Source organism: Sorghum bicolor, chromosome 2, assembly GCF_000003195.3.
Source record: "Sorghum bicolor cultivar BTx623 chromosome 2, Sorghum_bicolor_NCBIv3, whole genome shotgun sequence".
NCBI lineage: Eukaryota > Viridiplantae > Streptophyta > Magnoliopsida > Poales > Poaceae > Sorghum > Sorghum bicolor.
This window is the reverse complement of record NC_012871.2, coordinates 61,878,892-61,894,825: the sequence shown is the minus strand read 5'-3', so window position 1 is coordinate 61,894,825 and position 15,934 is coordinate 61,878,892. Positions and strand designations below refer to the sequence as shown.

Below are 15,934 nucleotides of genomic sequence, written 5' to 3'. Positions count from 1 at the left end.
ATATAACTAGGATTTCTAGCCGCAATTCCAATCGACGATGTGAAAGCTCGCTTTCACAAGATGGAGGATCGTAAACTGCAAACCTTATATTATTGGACTATGCAATTGTTATAGATGGTAATATTCTTTTAGATATAATTTTTTTAGAAAAAAAACATACTTCATGTGCTAGTCTCTTAAAAAATTTTGGTGAAATTTCAGCCGAATTTTGTGAAATTCAGTAATTTCAGAGGTGGCCGAAATTTTTGCAATACTGAAATTAAAAACCCTGTTATTGTAACCTATGACTTAGCATTTAGTACTGTGAATATTGACCCCAGCGACCAATTTTTCTGGCTTCGCCCCTGAATGAAAACGAAAGTGATACACTAGCCAAAGCCAAAAAAAAATTCGCGAACTAAACAAAGCCTTAGCTGTGGGCAACCCAAAACATCGAATGCTTCTCGTTTTTGGGTCCAGAGACTCCAGACTGTTGAGAGCATCACGTTTAGCACACCCTCTATGAGAGCATCTTTTTAAGAGCTCTGGCTCCCCACATCAAACACTTGTCTATTAATTAAATTTTCTATCCAGATGTTCCAGTGAATGCATCTGCATGTGCTCTATATGAATTACCGGTTCGGATTGAAGCATGTGGCACTGGCACAAGTTATATAATATACTGTATACACAAAACGTGGAACGAGGCCACACGATTGCATCCTGGAATAGAAAATCATTCGATTTCCATGCCCATGCTTGCCCTTCAGTATAGTCCTGCATCTTACACTTCTGGGGGAAAAACTAAGCTATACACCAACCTGTTCCCTTATTCAGTACTCACCGGCTGGGAAAATATGGTCTTGCTGTATGTATGCCTATAACACTGTAACCTACGTGACCATGGGAGATAATGCGCATTATGCCCATGGATTATAATTTTGCAACGATCTGACTGTACGACGGATCAATACACACAACAACCTGAAAATGTTCACGATGAAAACCTTGTAAGTTGCAAAGATAGACCGGAATAGATTCTCATGCTGTCAAAGATAGAGAACTTATACCTTGCCAACGCTCTTGCCAGAATGAAGATATTCGACCGCATCTGGGACTGAAGCAACACCCACAAATTTCTTGGGGTCTAGGGAAACCTGTAATATGACATATCGTGGTATGGCATGAAAAGATAAGTTACAGGGTAAAATTATACATTTAAAATTGTCTCACGAATTTATGGGCCATCATGAGCACAAAATATTTTGGTGAGGTAGTTATCTGATTATTTCCATTTGCTAGGCCCTGCTTGAAGTGGCATACATTATGAAGCATACCTTTAGCTTTCCAGAGGCATACAGGTCAAAAAGTTTGTCAAGATGATCTTGCCACAGGTGAGCATATTGAACAAGGAAAAATCCAGCCTGCAATTTGAAATTGAATTCAAAGTCTACAACAGAATGCTTTTAGAATATTGGATCCAACATCTATCAATGTAGCTCAATGATTGTCCTTTATAGTTTCTTTATCCAGTGTTTTACAAGGCATATTTCATTTCACTCTGACAAGGGTTTAACCGAAATTACTCTACTAATATTACATTTCATTTATGTGACAAGATTATAATTGTAATCAAGTATACTTTATCGGATGTCTCCAAAGAGACGTTACGGTTGATACTCTCCTATGGGCCTCACAGTTGATACTCTCCTATGGGCCTGCTTTCATAGGTGATTACTACGATTGATACCGAGTCACTATAGGCAAGGATTACCGTTGATTGGTTCTGATTCTATAAGTCAATACCCTATAGGTCATCCTTGCCTATATATGTGTAACCCTGCATCATCCATAATCAATATATTATTTGCCATGCCATATCTTGCTTACAAATATGACATCAGTTTTGTGTCCCAAAAACTCTATTAATAGTCTAATTGCTGGTCAAAGGCTCGTCCTAGAGACGAAATAAGCCTTGTAATTTCAAATGGATGGAGTAGCACACCATTTGAAAAAGCAGGAGCTAACGAATGTATTGTCATGTTGGCTTCAATTTAGTAATAACGGGCTAAATGGACATCACAGTTTCACCACCACAGCAGCTCATTCTATAATGCAGGCAATTGCATAGCCAGGGCCATGACAAGCTTTGACCATGCAAGTCCAGGTGTACAGTGGCTGTTCCACAGGATCAGACTTGATCCTTCTATGTAAAGTTCAGCAAGGCAATTTGTTAGATAATATCCCTTCAGGATCACACATGTTACGGTGTTAGTGTCAGTCAGTTAGATGAGTCATGAGATGTATATTTGCCTGCTACGTTATGCCTCTACTATCAATAGGAAATCATAAAGATCAACCTATTCCCTCACTACTATTCTCTGCTTCTCATCTACCTTCTCACATGCACCATTCTCAATGACATCATCAGACACAGGCAGGATGCCAGCAGCCAGCCAACTAGCCAAGAATCGGCCAGCAACCTCTCACAGCTACATGTTGCATTCCTTCTCCCAGGGATGTGACACATTCAGTTTCACATCTCAACTATAGTAAATAGTTGGATGCCCGAAGCATTGCTGCTGATGCACATATTACTATGGGCATACAGAAAGTTCATCTTCTAATAGATATGTATGTTTGTATGCATAGAATTAGTATGGCCAATCTCTCTGTTATCATGCAACAACTTCGTTTTTTAACTAAACATAAGTTCTCATAGACCAAATCAAACATCTAAACCCTATTTGATGATCTGCCTCAATGATAAGCTATAGGATCAAATACACTACATGCATTGTCTCCTAACCAATTTGTTTAATGAACACCAAAGATTGGCACAGTACATTCTAACAAACGAAGTTACTGAGACATACCACGGTTTGACTTTTAGCCAGAATCTTCTCACATAGTCCAGTGTAGTTCTTTGGCTTCCAGCCATCCTCTCCTTGATACTGAAAACACGGAAATCACCAATTTTTATTAATTCAGGTATAGGCTATGACATTTTACTAAAAACCTATTACAATGAAAACAGGATGTAATCAAATCTAATTTGAAAAAGGTTTCAACATAACCCACAATAGTTTTTTTAAGGAACAAATATTTCCTAGGTAAATTCCAGTCTCCAACTATTAACCAGATGCATAATAGGCTAAGTATTTATTAACAACTAGCATCCAGAGTTTATTCTTCCACCAAAAATAGAAAAGGGCAAGAATCATTGACACAAAGTCCCAGGCTTCAGTATTCCTAGAAACTCTAAATGGTGGAGCACGTGACAGTTTTACATATTCACCCTCAGATGTTGCCACTCACAATATATAAGCTAAAAGACATGGATCTCAAGGGCTGCCAAAGTTACCTGGGAGATCATACCAATTACAATGAGATGCCCATGGACTGCAAGTGCATTCAAGCACAAGTCAAACATCTCCCCACCTACTGATTCATATATGATATCTACACCTCTTGGAAACTCTTTCTTCAGAACCTGAATTCATGCATTTTAAATTAATAAACACATTGAAGAAAACAAACAAGTCATCTGTCAAGAGCGTCAAGCCCTTGACTGGCAGGACCGCGGCTACGAAGCTCGTAGCCGTCGGCCGTCTTCTCCGGTGAGGTTATACCCCTCTACCGTAGGCTTAGGTTTTAGAAAGGAGACAGGAGACAGGAAATAATTGTTATTGCTTGCTTATATCAATAGAGTCTACAGATATTTATGTCCCTTCTACCTTACTCCTTTTTGCTAAATATCCTATTTGGGACTAATATAAATTGCTAGTACAAAGATAATTAAAGATAACTGGGCCTGTGTTAGCCCCTGGACAGCTCCTGGGACTCCTGGGCCGCGCCCTCGACGCGCTGAACGCGCTCAGCCGCGCGCCTAACGTCCCGAGCCCGACGACGTCTGCTGTACGTATTACGGTACATGACATCTCTCCCCTCCTCCTGTACCAGCTCGTCCTCGAGCTGGAACGTCGGAAAAAACGTTCGTGGAACGTATCCCAGTCTTCCCAAGATGATGACGATAGTGGCTCGCCCTTCCAACGCACCAAGACATGTCACACTCCTCTTGCCAGTCGCGAACGTTCCAGTCGCTCCGGCTCTGGAACTGTGGCGCCGTTGTGGATGACGGGGAGAGGCGGGGGACTGGTTGGAGGATCACCCTGCCACTTTTTCAAGAGCCCGACGTGGAAAACATCATGGAGTCGAGCTCGGGCCGGAAGAGCCACCCGGACGGCCACCGCGTTGATCACCTCCGTGACCTGGTAGGGCCCGAAGAAACGGGGCTTCAACTTGCCGGACGATGGTTCCAGCGAGGCGATGGGGCGGTGGCGAAGACGCAGCAGAACCCAGTCGCCCACAGCATAAGACACCTCCCGATGAGTCTTGTCATAGTGACGTTTCTGAACGGCCTGGGCTTGTTCCAAACGGAAGCGGATGTCTTGCAGAAATTCTTCCCGCTCGGCCATGGTCTTGGCAACGGCCGCCACGCGTGTCTCCCCTGCTTCATAGGAGCGTATGGTCGGCGGATCCCGGCCATAAACAATGCGGAACGGAGTGTCGCGGAGGGACGACTGATATGCGGAGTTGTAGATGAACTCAGCCCAAGGAAGCCATCGGAGCCATTGACGGGGACGGTCGCCGGTGAAACAACGCAGGTACATGGTGATCACCTTGTTCGCTGCCTCAGTCTGGCCATCTGCTTGCGGGTGAAATGCCGAAGTCATGTGCAACTTTGTTCCCATAAGCCGCATGAGTTCACGCCAAAATGTTGAAGTAAAGATGGGATCGCGATCAGACACCATAGACTGCGGCATCCCGTGAAGACGAACGATGTCGGCGAAGAACGCAGTGGCAACTGATTCTGCTGTGTACGGGTGAGCAAGAGGAATAAAATGACAATACTTGCTAAACCTGTCCACCACGGTGAGAATGACGGACTTCCCGCGAACTTTCGGGAGAGCTTCGACGAAGTCCAGTCCAATGTCGGACCATACCGACGACGGCACTGGAAGCGGCAAGAGGAGCCCCGCCGGGTGAAGTTGCTCCGACTTGAGCCGCTGACAGACTCAGCAGGTGCGGATGAAATCTTGCACGTGGTGGCGCATCCTGGGGAAATGAAAGTCACGCCGGAGTCGATGTAGGGTGCGCTGGACTCCCTCATGGCCGTCATCGTGGATAGCAGTCATGATCTCCAGGAGCAGCGGGGACGAAGGCGCGATGTAGAGGCGGCCTGCATAAGTGACCAGACCATCGCGGACAGCCCACGGTGAGATGCGGGTACCTGCCAAAATCTCGTCTCGGAGAGCCACCAGGGCCGGTTCCTCGGCGTGTGCTTGACGTAGCTTGTCGATGAAGTCGAAGCGCGGCGCTGACAAGGCAAGCACCACTCCCGTGCTGTCTTCCGTGTCGCGGCGAGAGAGAGCATCAGCGACCACGTTCTGAGTGCCCGGCTTGTACTCCACCTCAAAGTCGAATCCCAAAAGCTTCCCGACCCAATGATGTTGAGGGATCGTAGCGAGCCTCTGGTCCAGCAGGAACTTTAAACTGTAGTGATCTGTGCGCACGGTAAAGTGGCGGCCCCAGAGGTACGGACGCCAATGACGGACGGCGTGAACGAGGCCGATCAGCTCCCGCTCATACGCAGCGAGGGAGCGGTGACGTGGCGCGATCGGCCGACTGAAGAACGCGATCGGGTGTTTCTCTTGCAGGAGCACTGCGCCGAAGCCATGCGTCGAAGCATCACATTCGACCACGAATGGCTTGCTGAAATCTGGAAGAGCGAGTACCGGTGCTGTGGTTACGGCCGCCTTCAATGCTTCAAACGCCGCAACCGCCTCCCCCGACCATGAGAAACCGTCTTTTTTCGATAGTGCCGTCAGAGGAGCTGCAATGGCGCCGTAGTTGAGGACGAAACGCCGGTAGTAACCTGCCAAGCCGAGGAAACCATGAACCGCGCGTGCCGACTTGGGCACCGGCCAGTCGTGGATGGCCTGTACCTTGGCCGGGTCCATGGCCACGCCCGTCGCTGTGATGATGTGGCCAAGGTAGGAGACCGACGTGACGCCGAAGGCACACTTGGACCTCTTGACAAAGAGGTGCTGGCGGCAGAGTTCGGTCAAAACCACCCGAAGATGTCGAAGATGATCTGCCCACGACGCACTGTAAATGAGGATGTCATCAAAGAAAACGAGGACAAACCGACGAAGGAATGGTCGTAGGACGTCGTTCATCAAGGACTGGAATGTTGCAGGCGCGTTGCACAGGCCGAATGGCATCACCAAGAACTCATAGAGACCGTCGTGCGTGCGGAACGCGGTCTTGTGGACGTCCTCTGGCTTCATGCGCACTTGATGGTAGCCCGAACGCAAATCGAGCTTGGTGAAGAAGCGAGCACCGTGAAGCTCGTCCAGAAGCTCCTCCACCACGGGGATTGGGAAGGCATCCTTGACGGTGAGTGCGTTCAACGCGCGGTAGTCTACGCAGAACCGCCAGGATCCGTCCGGTTTCTTCACGAGGAGTACCGGCGAGGAGAACGCCGATGTGCTGCGGCGGACGATCCCTTGCTCGATCATGGCTGCACACTGGCGTTCCAGCTCATCTTTGTGGGCCGCCGGATACCTGTACGGGCGCACCGCCACCGGTGACGCGCCGGGCTTGAGTAGGATCGGATGGTCACGGCCGCGTGGGGGGGGAAGACCCACCGGGGCAGCGAAAACGTCCCCAAAAGATTCCAGCAGGCCCTCCAACAGTGGCTCGCCCGTGGATGCTGCTTGCTCGCGGGTGGTTGCTGCGTGTACCGTGGGCGCCGTCTTGCACGCTACTCCCGACCAACAGATAGGCCGGCCGCCGTGATGGAAGGACAGGGTGTGGGTAGCGACGTCCCAAGCGATGCGCCCTAGGGTCGCCATCCACTGGGTACCCAGCACCATGTCATATCCAGCGAGGGGCATGACGTAAAGGTCGACGTCGAACGTCATGCCCTCGATGGAGATAGGTGCGTGCCAAAGGACGCCTGGGCATGCCACCTTCTCGCCATTGGCGACTGTGGCAGTGAGCCGCGGCCGGGGTAGGATGGCGAGCCCGGTGCGGTGCGCTGCCGCCTCGCCGATGAAGTTGTGCGTGGACCCCGTGTCGACCAGGGCGACGAGCGTGGCGGCGCCCAAGGTGACCCGAAGCAGGATGGGCGCGCCCACTGCCACGCCGGCCACAGCATGGAGGGAGAAAACGGGAGTTTCTGCAGCCGCGTCGTCCTCCTGATCAGCAGCACCTCCATCGACGTCATCAATCTCCACACCATCCATGAAGAAGATGCGGCGGCAGAACCTGTTATGGCCACGTGAATACTTTTCGTTACAATTGAAGCACAGACCTTGGCGGCGGCGCTCGGCCATCTCTTCCGGGGTGAGGCGGCGTTGGTTTCCTTCGGCTCAGCCCTGCTGAGCAGCCGCAGGTGGTGCCGGGAGCGCCAAGAGAGGCGGTGGAGCCGGCGCGACAGCCCGCACCATGGGAGCCGGTGGTCCGCGCTGATGTGCCCGCGGTGGAGGTGGCGTCGGTCGCTCCTGCTCCATCAACTCAATCTGGCAGGCCAGGCTCATGGCGGCGGATAGGGAGTCCGGGCTGTGGATGCGGACGGCGTGGCTGAGTGGCGGTAGGAGCCTCCTGTGAAAAGTTGGACCCGTTGTGCCTCATCCAGGCGACCGGCGCGAGGCAACAATGCCTGGAACCGATTGGCATACTCCTCCACGGTCCCTGTCCGGCGGCACTCGGCGAGCTCAAACAACGGGGCGGAACGGAGGGGAGGGCCGAACCTCAAATTCAGCAGATCCTTGAAATTTCCCCATAGCGGCGTGCCATCATCTTCCTGCAGCTGTTGGAACCACAGCTGTGCGGTGTCGTCCAGATGATACGACGCCATGCGCACGCGCTCTTCTGCCATGGTTCGGTGTTGGCGAAAATAGGCCTCACATTTGTTGAGGAACAGCATGGGATCGGTCGTGCCGTCGAAGCGGGGGAACTCCCACTTCTTGTGCTTCGGGTGGAAGTCCTGATCGTGCAGACCCTCCAGGCGTCTGCCGTCGGCGCCACCGAACGACGATGACTCGGACTTCTCCTTCATCGAGGCCATGTCGGCCTTCAAGGTCGTCATCTCGTCGGACATAGTCTTGAGCTGCGCGAGGACATCGGCCAGGGTGGGTTGAGCCATGGCTGGGGACTGGGCAGTGGACGCTGTGGAGGGGGTCGGGGAAGATGGCTGCTGGGCGAGGTGGGCGGCGGCGGCGGCGGGAGGTGGAGCGGAGGTGGAGGTAGAGGATCGCCGGATAGCTGATACCAAGTTGTCAAGAGCGTCAAGCCCTTGACTGGCAGGACCGCGGCTACGAAGCTCGTAGCCGTCGGCCGTCTTCTCCGGTGAGGTTATACCCCTCTACCGTAGGCTTAGGTTTTAGAAAGGAGACAGGAGACAGGAAATAATTGTTATTGCTTGCTTATATCAATAGAGTCTACAGATATTTATGTCCCTTCTACCTTACTCCTTTTTGCTAAATATCCTATTTGGGACTAATATAAATTGCTAGTACAAAGATAATTAAAGATAACTGGGCCTGTGTTAGCCCCTGGACAGCTCCTGGGACTCCTGGGCCGCGCCCTCGACGCGCTGAACGCGCTCAGCCGCGCGCCTAACGTCCCGAGCCCGACGACGTCTGCTGTACGTATTACCGTACATGACATCATCAATTTAAGTGGCTTGCAATCGCTTGAGGTTTCAAAATGTAACTCAGAATATCAGAGCTCTAAATAACTTATAGTTTCTATAACATCAGTGTAGTTGAAGCATGCACATCAAATATTTTGCATTCTGTATGACACATGAAAGGTTACACTAGTATATGCAGTAAGCACAACATGGCTTGAAGCCTTGAAAATTGCAGAACTGCGAATAGAGGTAGGACAAACCAAATAACAGAAACATATAGTATATAAAATAAACACATTTATGCCAAAACAAGGATGAGATATCAAGCTCAGACACTTTATACGTAAAACCTTCCATAGTAAATCCCATTCTGTGCAGTGGATGTAAGAAAAGGTCAATCTTAAAAACTGGAAGACAAACATACATCTTTGACTCGTTCATTTCTGTAATTGATAACACGATCAACTCCTAAGGAAGCCAGAAGTTCAGCTTTACTTTCACCTCCACATGTGGCAACAACCTTGTTGCCTGCTAGTTTCGCCAGCTAGTGAAGATATGAAAAGAAACATTCAAAAAGTAAGGATATAGTTCAGAGTTAAATTAATACAAGTTACCAAAGCATGTCCCTAAGAACTATCCAAGTGAACGATGAATTAGATGAAACCCAAATTACAGGGAATGTTTATCCTGTATAAGTTTGAAAAGTATAAAAAAGTATATGTTTATCCTATACCTCCTCACAACCCATAGGAAAATATGTGCAATTGAGGGCTACATCGAAAAGAATTGTAGTAATGATGTCAATGGTCTCAGCTGACCTGAACGGCGAATTGTCCTGTTCCACCAGCAGCTGCTGTAACTAAAACAACTTGCCCAGATGTCATTTGTCCTGCCTAAAGCCAGCAAGAATCAACCAAACTAGTCTAGGTTGGAAAACAGATACTATGATGCTCAAAAGTTTGGTTGACCACAGAGGAGACAAAGAAAACAAGCAGGGGTTTATATAAAGTAAACCTTTTCAAGACCAATTGAAGCAGTCAGTCCTGATGTCAACATAGCAACAACCTCAGGGTCTGGTCTTGGCACTGGAAGAAGATGTTTGGCTGGAACCTTCACAAGAAAAAATATAAAGATAAAAACCAGTACTGATGGACAAACATAGCTTATTCAAAATTTAATAGGCTGCAGATGATCCCATTTGGAGGACAGAAGCTACTAGGTAATTTGTTGAGCAATAGAAGGGCACAAAATGGAGGACCTCAGTGAATTCAGCATAGCTCCCAAAAGTCATAAGGGCCACGGGAGTGCCAACTTTGATATGACTGGCTGAATCTCCGACAGCGGCAACAATTCCCACACCCTGCATACATTGAGATTCCTCATAAGAAAAAAGGAAAAGAAAAATAATGAGCAAAGTCAATGACGCCCTAGTGCCCCGAAAAGAAGTTGTAATTAAATGTAATGAATAATTTATGTAGAAAATTAATGAGGAAAGTCAATTGATTACTTCAAAACCAGCATCAAATGGAAGGCGTGAAGCAATTTCTTTAGGATTACCACTAAAATAACGTCCTGAACTGAAGTTGACCTGTACAAAGACCATTAAATCATCCAAAGGTTAGTTAATGGGCATCAGGCATCAACGAAAAGCAACTGAAAATGAAATCAAAAGACTTACATCACTAGCATTTACGCCAGCATATATTATTTTAACTAGAGCACTATGTGCTTTGATAGGAAATCTCAGTTGCACACGCTCAAGTCTTGTAGCATTGCGAAAATTATGGCTGAGTGTGTGAACAACTCTACACAAGCATCAATAAGAAACAAACATTAATAAAATAAATGCAATTTTGAATACCTGCACAAATTTTCCAGCTTGTGAGATATAATTACCGGCAGGTGCAACATGATAACTGATATGCAATACAAAGTCTAAGCTCAGCTATTTGTTAAAGAACTACTAGAAAATGTGATGTGTCAAACAAAAAAGATCATCAATATGATATCTTGTGTAAGCAGTTGAGACACATCCTAAGCAAATGCTGAGTACTATGATAAACATAGGACCTAAAGTTATTTATTTCAGTTTAAGTGGTTTAGTTAGTTCCTTAACTCGTCATAAGGAATTGCTGGGACAAGAAAAGCAATCTAATGTGCCGGGGGCAGTTGGACAGCTTATACCTTCTCAAAGAAAAAAAAAACTAGACCAACCTAAGAGGAACTAGGTGGCATTTTATTAAGAAGAAACAAGGCACTCAAATTCACCTCAACGAGGACTTGAACCTGGGTGGTCTAGGAATACGTCCACACCCTCGACTAACTGAGCTAGCTCAGCTTCCGGACCTTCTCAAAGAAAGAAACATAACATGGCAAGACTTACATCTTCTCAAAGAATTCAGGCATTCGGATGCTAGGATATATATTATTTGTCAGCATCCTTTTTGATTTGTTAGGATTCACCATATACTTTCTTTGTTCTTCTGGCGTTGGCCAGTATTCCATCCCTCGTCGTTTTGTTATCCAAAGGCAAGCACCAGCCTTGCTCTCATCCTGTATAAGCTCAAATGCACCTGAGGACAATAAAGAAAAAAATGAGGAGGTGGGGTGGGGGGCTGGTGTTGGTGTTAAAGATCACATCACAAGAGAAAGAGAGAACACCATATGCAAAAGATCCTTAAACCATATATACCAGGGGACCGTACTGTTTGATTGGTTAACCATCACTTGCTAAAGTTCTCAAGATCAGAGACAGTGCAGGTTATGCAACCTACCATGTACTTTATTCAATTTTTATCAATGGAATTCACATGTTTTACAGTGATAACAAATGTTCTTGTGCAGTTCAATCTTTAAAACATCCCATCTCAACATAACACTAGAAGTTTAGAACAATTCATCAGAGGCTTGCATTAATCATCATGGCACATAAAATATGGTTTCAAAGATAATAGTCCTGTAATAACACTTGATTACAGAAATGACGTACCATTAACAACATCTTCCATCTTCAAATATCCACCAGTTGAATCTATAATTTTGCGGCTCATTTGTTCCGCCATATTGGTTTGGACAAACTGCATAAATGATAAATCAGTATATGACTAGGTCAAGACAAATAGTTGCAACTCAATCTCACATTTGTCCCTAATCATGATCCATCAGAGAGAGAGGAGAGAGAGAGAGAGAGAGAGAGATTCTAGAAATCATGAGACCAACTCAACTGGCACACATTGATTTTAATTAGTATTTGACCTCGTCATACCAGTCTGCTTCCTCCACATGCAGTGGTGGGAACCAGAGGTATCGATATCACCAGTGGTCCTGAAGATAGTGTTACCAGTCACACTATTTAGTCAATCTTTAATGTAGTCTAAAAAAAAACTCTGCAGGGTAAAGATCCCCCCCCCCCAGCCCGCACGGGCATTGTACTAAGGAGAAGCTTCTCAGACGCTGAACCAGCAACACCCTGAAGGCTGCCCTAGATGTGTCATCGACTGCCCAGAACACATGCCTGCGGTCATGTGTATCTCGCTGAAAACAAATCAGATGGTTACACATGTAACTCAGGAATACAGCTGACGATAAGCGTTTTTTCTTTTTATTTTAGGCCTGTTCAAATTCGCTACCACGAGAGTCAAACCTTGGACCTGAAGACTGAAGTGCTACTAAGGTTGCCACACCCTCTAGGCTACAAACACTTTCAGTTTTACTTTTGTCTATTAATGTCAATTTATGAAATGGAGAATACTGTGCTGTGCGCACAGCTGTACCACTGTTGAATTATTTTTTTGAAATACAAAACCTAAAAAGGGCAACAAGGTTAGGACAAAAAACACAATACTAAAATAAGCAAGTACACAAATTATAGAACAGATAATAAATATTTGATTCAGTCATGCGGTTTCTTGATACCTCTGGGCAAAGCACATTGACACGAACACCATGGCGTTTCAATGGAGCAAGTGATCTTGTAAACATAACCACACCCCCTGCCAAGAAATGAATATGAGGTCATAAGGCATCTAGAACCATGCGACAGATGGTTTATGTACATATTATTCTCCACAAATTAATAGTCATAGTTGATATCAAAATTGTCCTAGTAGGCTAGTATTGCAATCACAATCTGCTGACAAGAAAGAGAGAAAAAGAAAACAGTATATGAGATCGTATACCTTTTGTCGCACTATATATGGGATCATAGAACATAGGATAAAGACCTGCCGCTGAACCAATATTTATTATGACACCAGGCTTCTTTTGGTCTCGCATTATTTGACTCTGGTAATTAAAAATTCAACCAAAAGTCATGTGCATGTGGCATTTGGATGTGAAGAAAATATAGATAACATGCCTGACAGTTAATAACATGATGCAAAATAGTTGTACAAAGATGAAGAAATCAAACTAAACCAAGAATGCAAGCATGACCTGCCTATTGTAACTGATATGCCACACCAGTAACAACTGTTGGTACAAACTAACAATTTGAGTTACCGAAAGATCAACTTGACAATTTCTTTTGACAAATAACGGTAGACTTACTGCGATACGAGTACCATCAACGACAGCAACAAGGTTCACATTAACAGCATGCCTCCACGTTCTAGTTCCATCAGATGTATCATTATAAACTAGTGTTTTATTGGCAATTCCAGCACAGTTGATGCAGATATCTAGTCCACCGTAAGTGTGTACATGCTTCTCAAAACATGCGGCAAGATTATCTGCATAGTAAATAGTGTATATTTAAGATCATGGCAGGCAGACCTTTCAGTTGACATCTGAAACTGAAAGTTAAAAACTCTTACCTGCATTACTAACATCGCACTTAACAAATAAACAAGACGGAACTCTAAGATCTCCATGAAATTTGCCATTTTCTTTTTGAACTAATGTAGCAACTTCTCTTCCATTTTCCTCTGAGAAATCAACGACAGTCACAAATAAACCCCTCCTTGCAAAAGCAATACAAAGTGCTTTCCCTGAAAATAGAAAAGAACTCTTAAGTTAATACATTGGAAGGTACATGGGCTGGCGAACTGAAGGGGGGGGATTAAACCCATAAGAGGGAGCAGAACCTACTGTTAAAAAAATTCCTCGCGTTAAACTTAAGTTCTAAGATCTAGATGTCAATCAATAATCAGTGTAATACCAAACATATTCACTATCATCAGCTGAGCATAAGCAATCTGATTCTATGGTCAGTTAGAATATAGGGAGGCTAGTTCAATCCAGTGTTACTGGTACTTGTCAACTTTCAGTTTCGTTTAAACCATTCTATACTTGCAGTTGCAACCTTGCGGTCTCAGATTTGACAATCAAAGAACCTTGCTACCAATTACATGCCAGTTTCCAGAAAGTTTCAAGTATTTGGTTTTGCTGTGGGCACATATTGTTGCATGGCTGCATGTTATATGATGTGTAGTACCCCGAAAAACAAGCTCTATTAGGCTACTTTATTTCCAGTAAACCTGCAGTTTAAAGCATAAAAATCTCAAGAAAAGCTTCTCTATAAACTTTATGCTATTATAATTGCAACCGATTCCAATAGTTGGCATATCAATAGAAGTCGTTAGAATTTCAATCAGCACTTCAATAGCTGTGATCATCGACAAATAAAATCCATGTTCATGGGAATTGTAATGTTGACGTGGTTAGACTCATCATAAAAAATTCAAGATATGCTTTCGTATTGTGTAATCCTTTTCATTTGAGAGAGTATATTTTCATAGGTACTAGTCAAAGTCACCTTGTAGACCATGCTAATGTCCTAAACAGCTTATACTTTGGAGTTTGGATCATAGGGAGTAGATACCAAATCTAATGGCAACTACAAAATTGCATGCTTTAGCTCATTGGCAATGGGAACTGGGGAGTGCTTACCCGTTCCTGCTACAGTACTATTTGTAACAATGCTCTGGAGCTCTTTCTTAATGTGTATGGGTAAAACGAGGTTGAAACCTCACTTTTAACTCTAGCTGAATATTACTCTCTCCTTCCGAGAAAGAATGGATTTCAATAGTACCGAGTCAAATCGTTTCGAGTTCAACCAAGTTCATATAAATGTTGATACATTTTTCTCTAGTCTCGGTGAAATTAGAAAGTTTGCTAATGATAGCTCTAGAATATTGTAAGATAATCTGCTGCTTGCTTCGTTTGTTTTTGCTGGGACAGAAGGTTAGCAATAGGTCAATTCATTGCTGTCCACTGCTGGCGTTGAACAGAAGCCTGCAAGTCATTGCAGTGTAATTTCCTTGCTATATATATGCATGCAACTATGGTAATGTAAAAGGCAGTTCAGCTGAGACACATTTCAGAGCAGCAGAGCTGCTGTTCGTGCTATGTGTGTGTGCTGTGCTCACCTCTCTTCTACCTCTAGCCGTGAGTCAGTGCAGGGAGATCGAGGGCCAACATAGAATTGCATCCTTTCCAGGACGGGTATCTCATTATTGCTGTACGCCTGTACCATAAGCGCACTGCAGCTACGTTCCGACTCCTCCATTCAAATGCTACACTGCATATTAATAGGATGAATCCATTCTAGATGAGGTGGTGCATCACGAGTCTATTCCTCAAATTTGGTGGAATGTCTCTATTCCTTATACTAGTACTAATATGATTAGCTTACGAGGAATAAGATGACGATGGATCAGCCCATTCCATTCTAAGTCTAAAAAACAAAAAATCCATTCCATTCTACAAACCAAACAAAAAAAAAATAATCGACGCAAAGCGCAACGGCGCATCAAGACTCAGGACTGAACAACGCTTCGAGAACCGCTAGGGGAGAGGGGGCGCCTCTTACCGATGCCGGAGGCGCCGCCGGTAACGAGCGCCGACATGCCGGGCTTGAGCTCCATCTCGCCGGCGCGGGGGTGGGGTGCTGTGGAGCTGCTGAGGAATCGCAGCGGCGAAGTGCGAGATGCGAAGCGGGACGAGGCGATTGGGTACAAGTACAAGGCACCGGCAGGCACGCGGAACTGCCGAGGGAGAAGTGGGGGAAGGAGACGATGCCGCGGAGTTTATTCGGCGCTGCTCTCCTATTGAATTGAATATGTCCTGATTATCCCCTGCCGTATCCGCTTCGCTGTCCCGGTTTCCGTCTCCATTCGCGTGGTCTTGGTGACACACAGCTCGTTACCGGAAGCCCAAGCATGTGAAAGCCGTGCTCCAACGGTTTCTCTACCGGGCCGATAGTTTGCAGTTGAGCAGATAGTTCGTACCATCAGTTTATTTATGATTTCG

At 45.7% G+C, this 15,934-nt stretch overlaps 1 protein-coding gene across 1 annotated transcript; it reads right to left on the bottom strand.

Annotated features, from left to right (window-relative positions):
* LOC8063708 (prostaglandin reductase-3) lies at positions 530–15,782 on the bottom strand. Its single transcript, XM_002460297.2, has 18 exons — positions 15,495–15,782; positions 13,498–13,671; positions 13,232–13,413; positions 12,862–12,967; positions 12,599–12,675; positions 11,673–11,760; positions 11,067–11,256; positions 10,362–10,488; positions 10,191–10,271; positions 9,942–10,043; positions 9,698–9,793; positions 9,502–9,576; positions 9,108–9,227; positions 3,344–3,472; positions 2,856–2,933; positions 1,317–1,403; positions 1,050–1,136; positions 530–963 (listed from the first exon to the last, which is right to left on the bottom strand). The coding sequence occupies exons 1-18, from the start codon at positions 15,547–15,549 to the stop codon at positions 913–915; spliced, it is 1,905 nt and encodes a 634-aa protein (XP_002460342.1). The 5' UTR covers positions 15,550–15,782; the 3' UTR covers positions 530–912.

What these genes read in the sequence shown, in the direction of transcription:
- LOC8063708 (XM_002460297.2), bottom strand. Translation starts at nt 15,549, where the DNA reads ATGGAGCTCAAGCCCGGCATGTCGGCGCTCGTTACCGGCGGCGCCTCC. An exon ending in CCTGAATTCTTTGAGAAGAT is followed by an intron (nt 10,489 to 11,066) that starts GTAAGTCTTGCC and finishes ATGCTTGTGTAG; the next exon opens with AGTTGTTCACACACTCAGCC. An exon ending in CATTTGATGCTGGTTTTGAA is followed by an intron (nt 10,044 to 10,190) that starts GTAATCAATTGA and finishes CAATGTATGCAG; the next exon opens with GGTGTGGGAATTGTTGCCGC.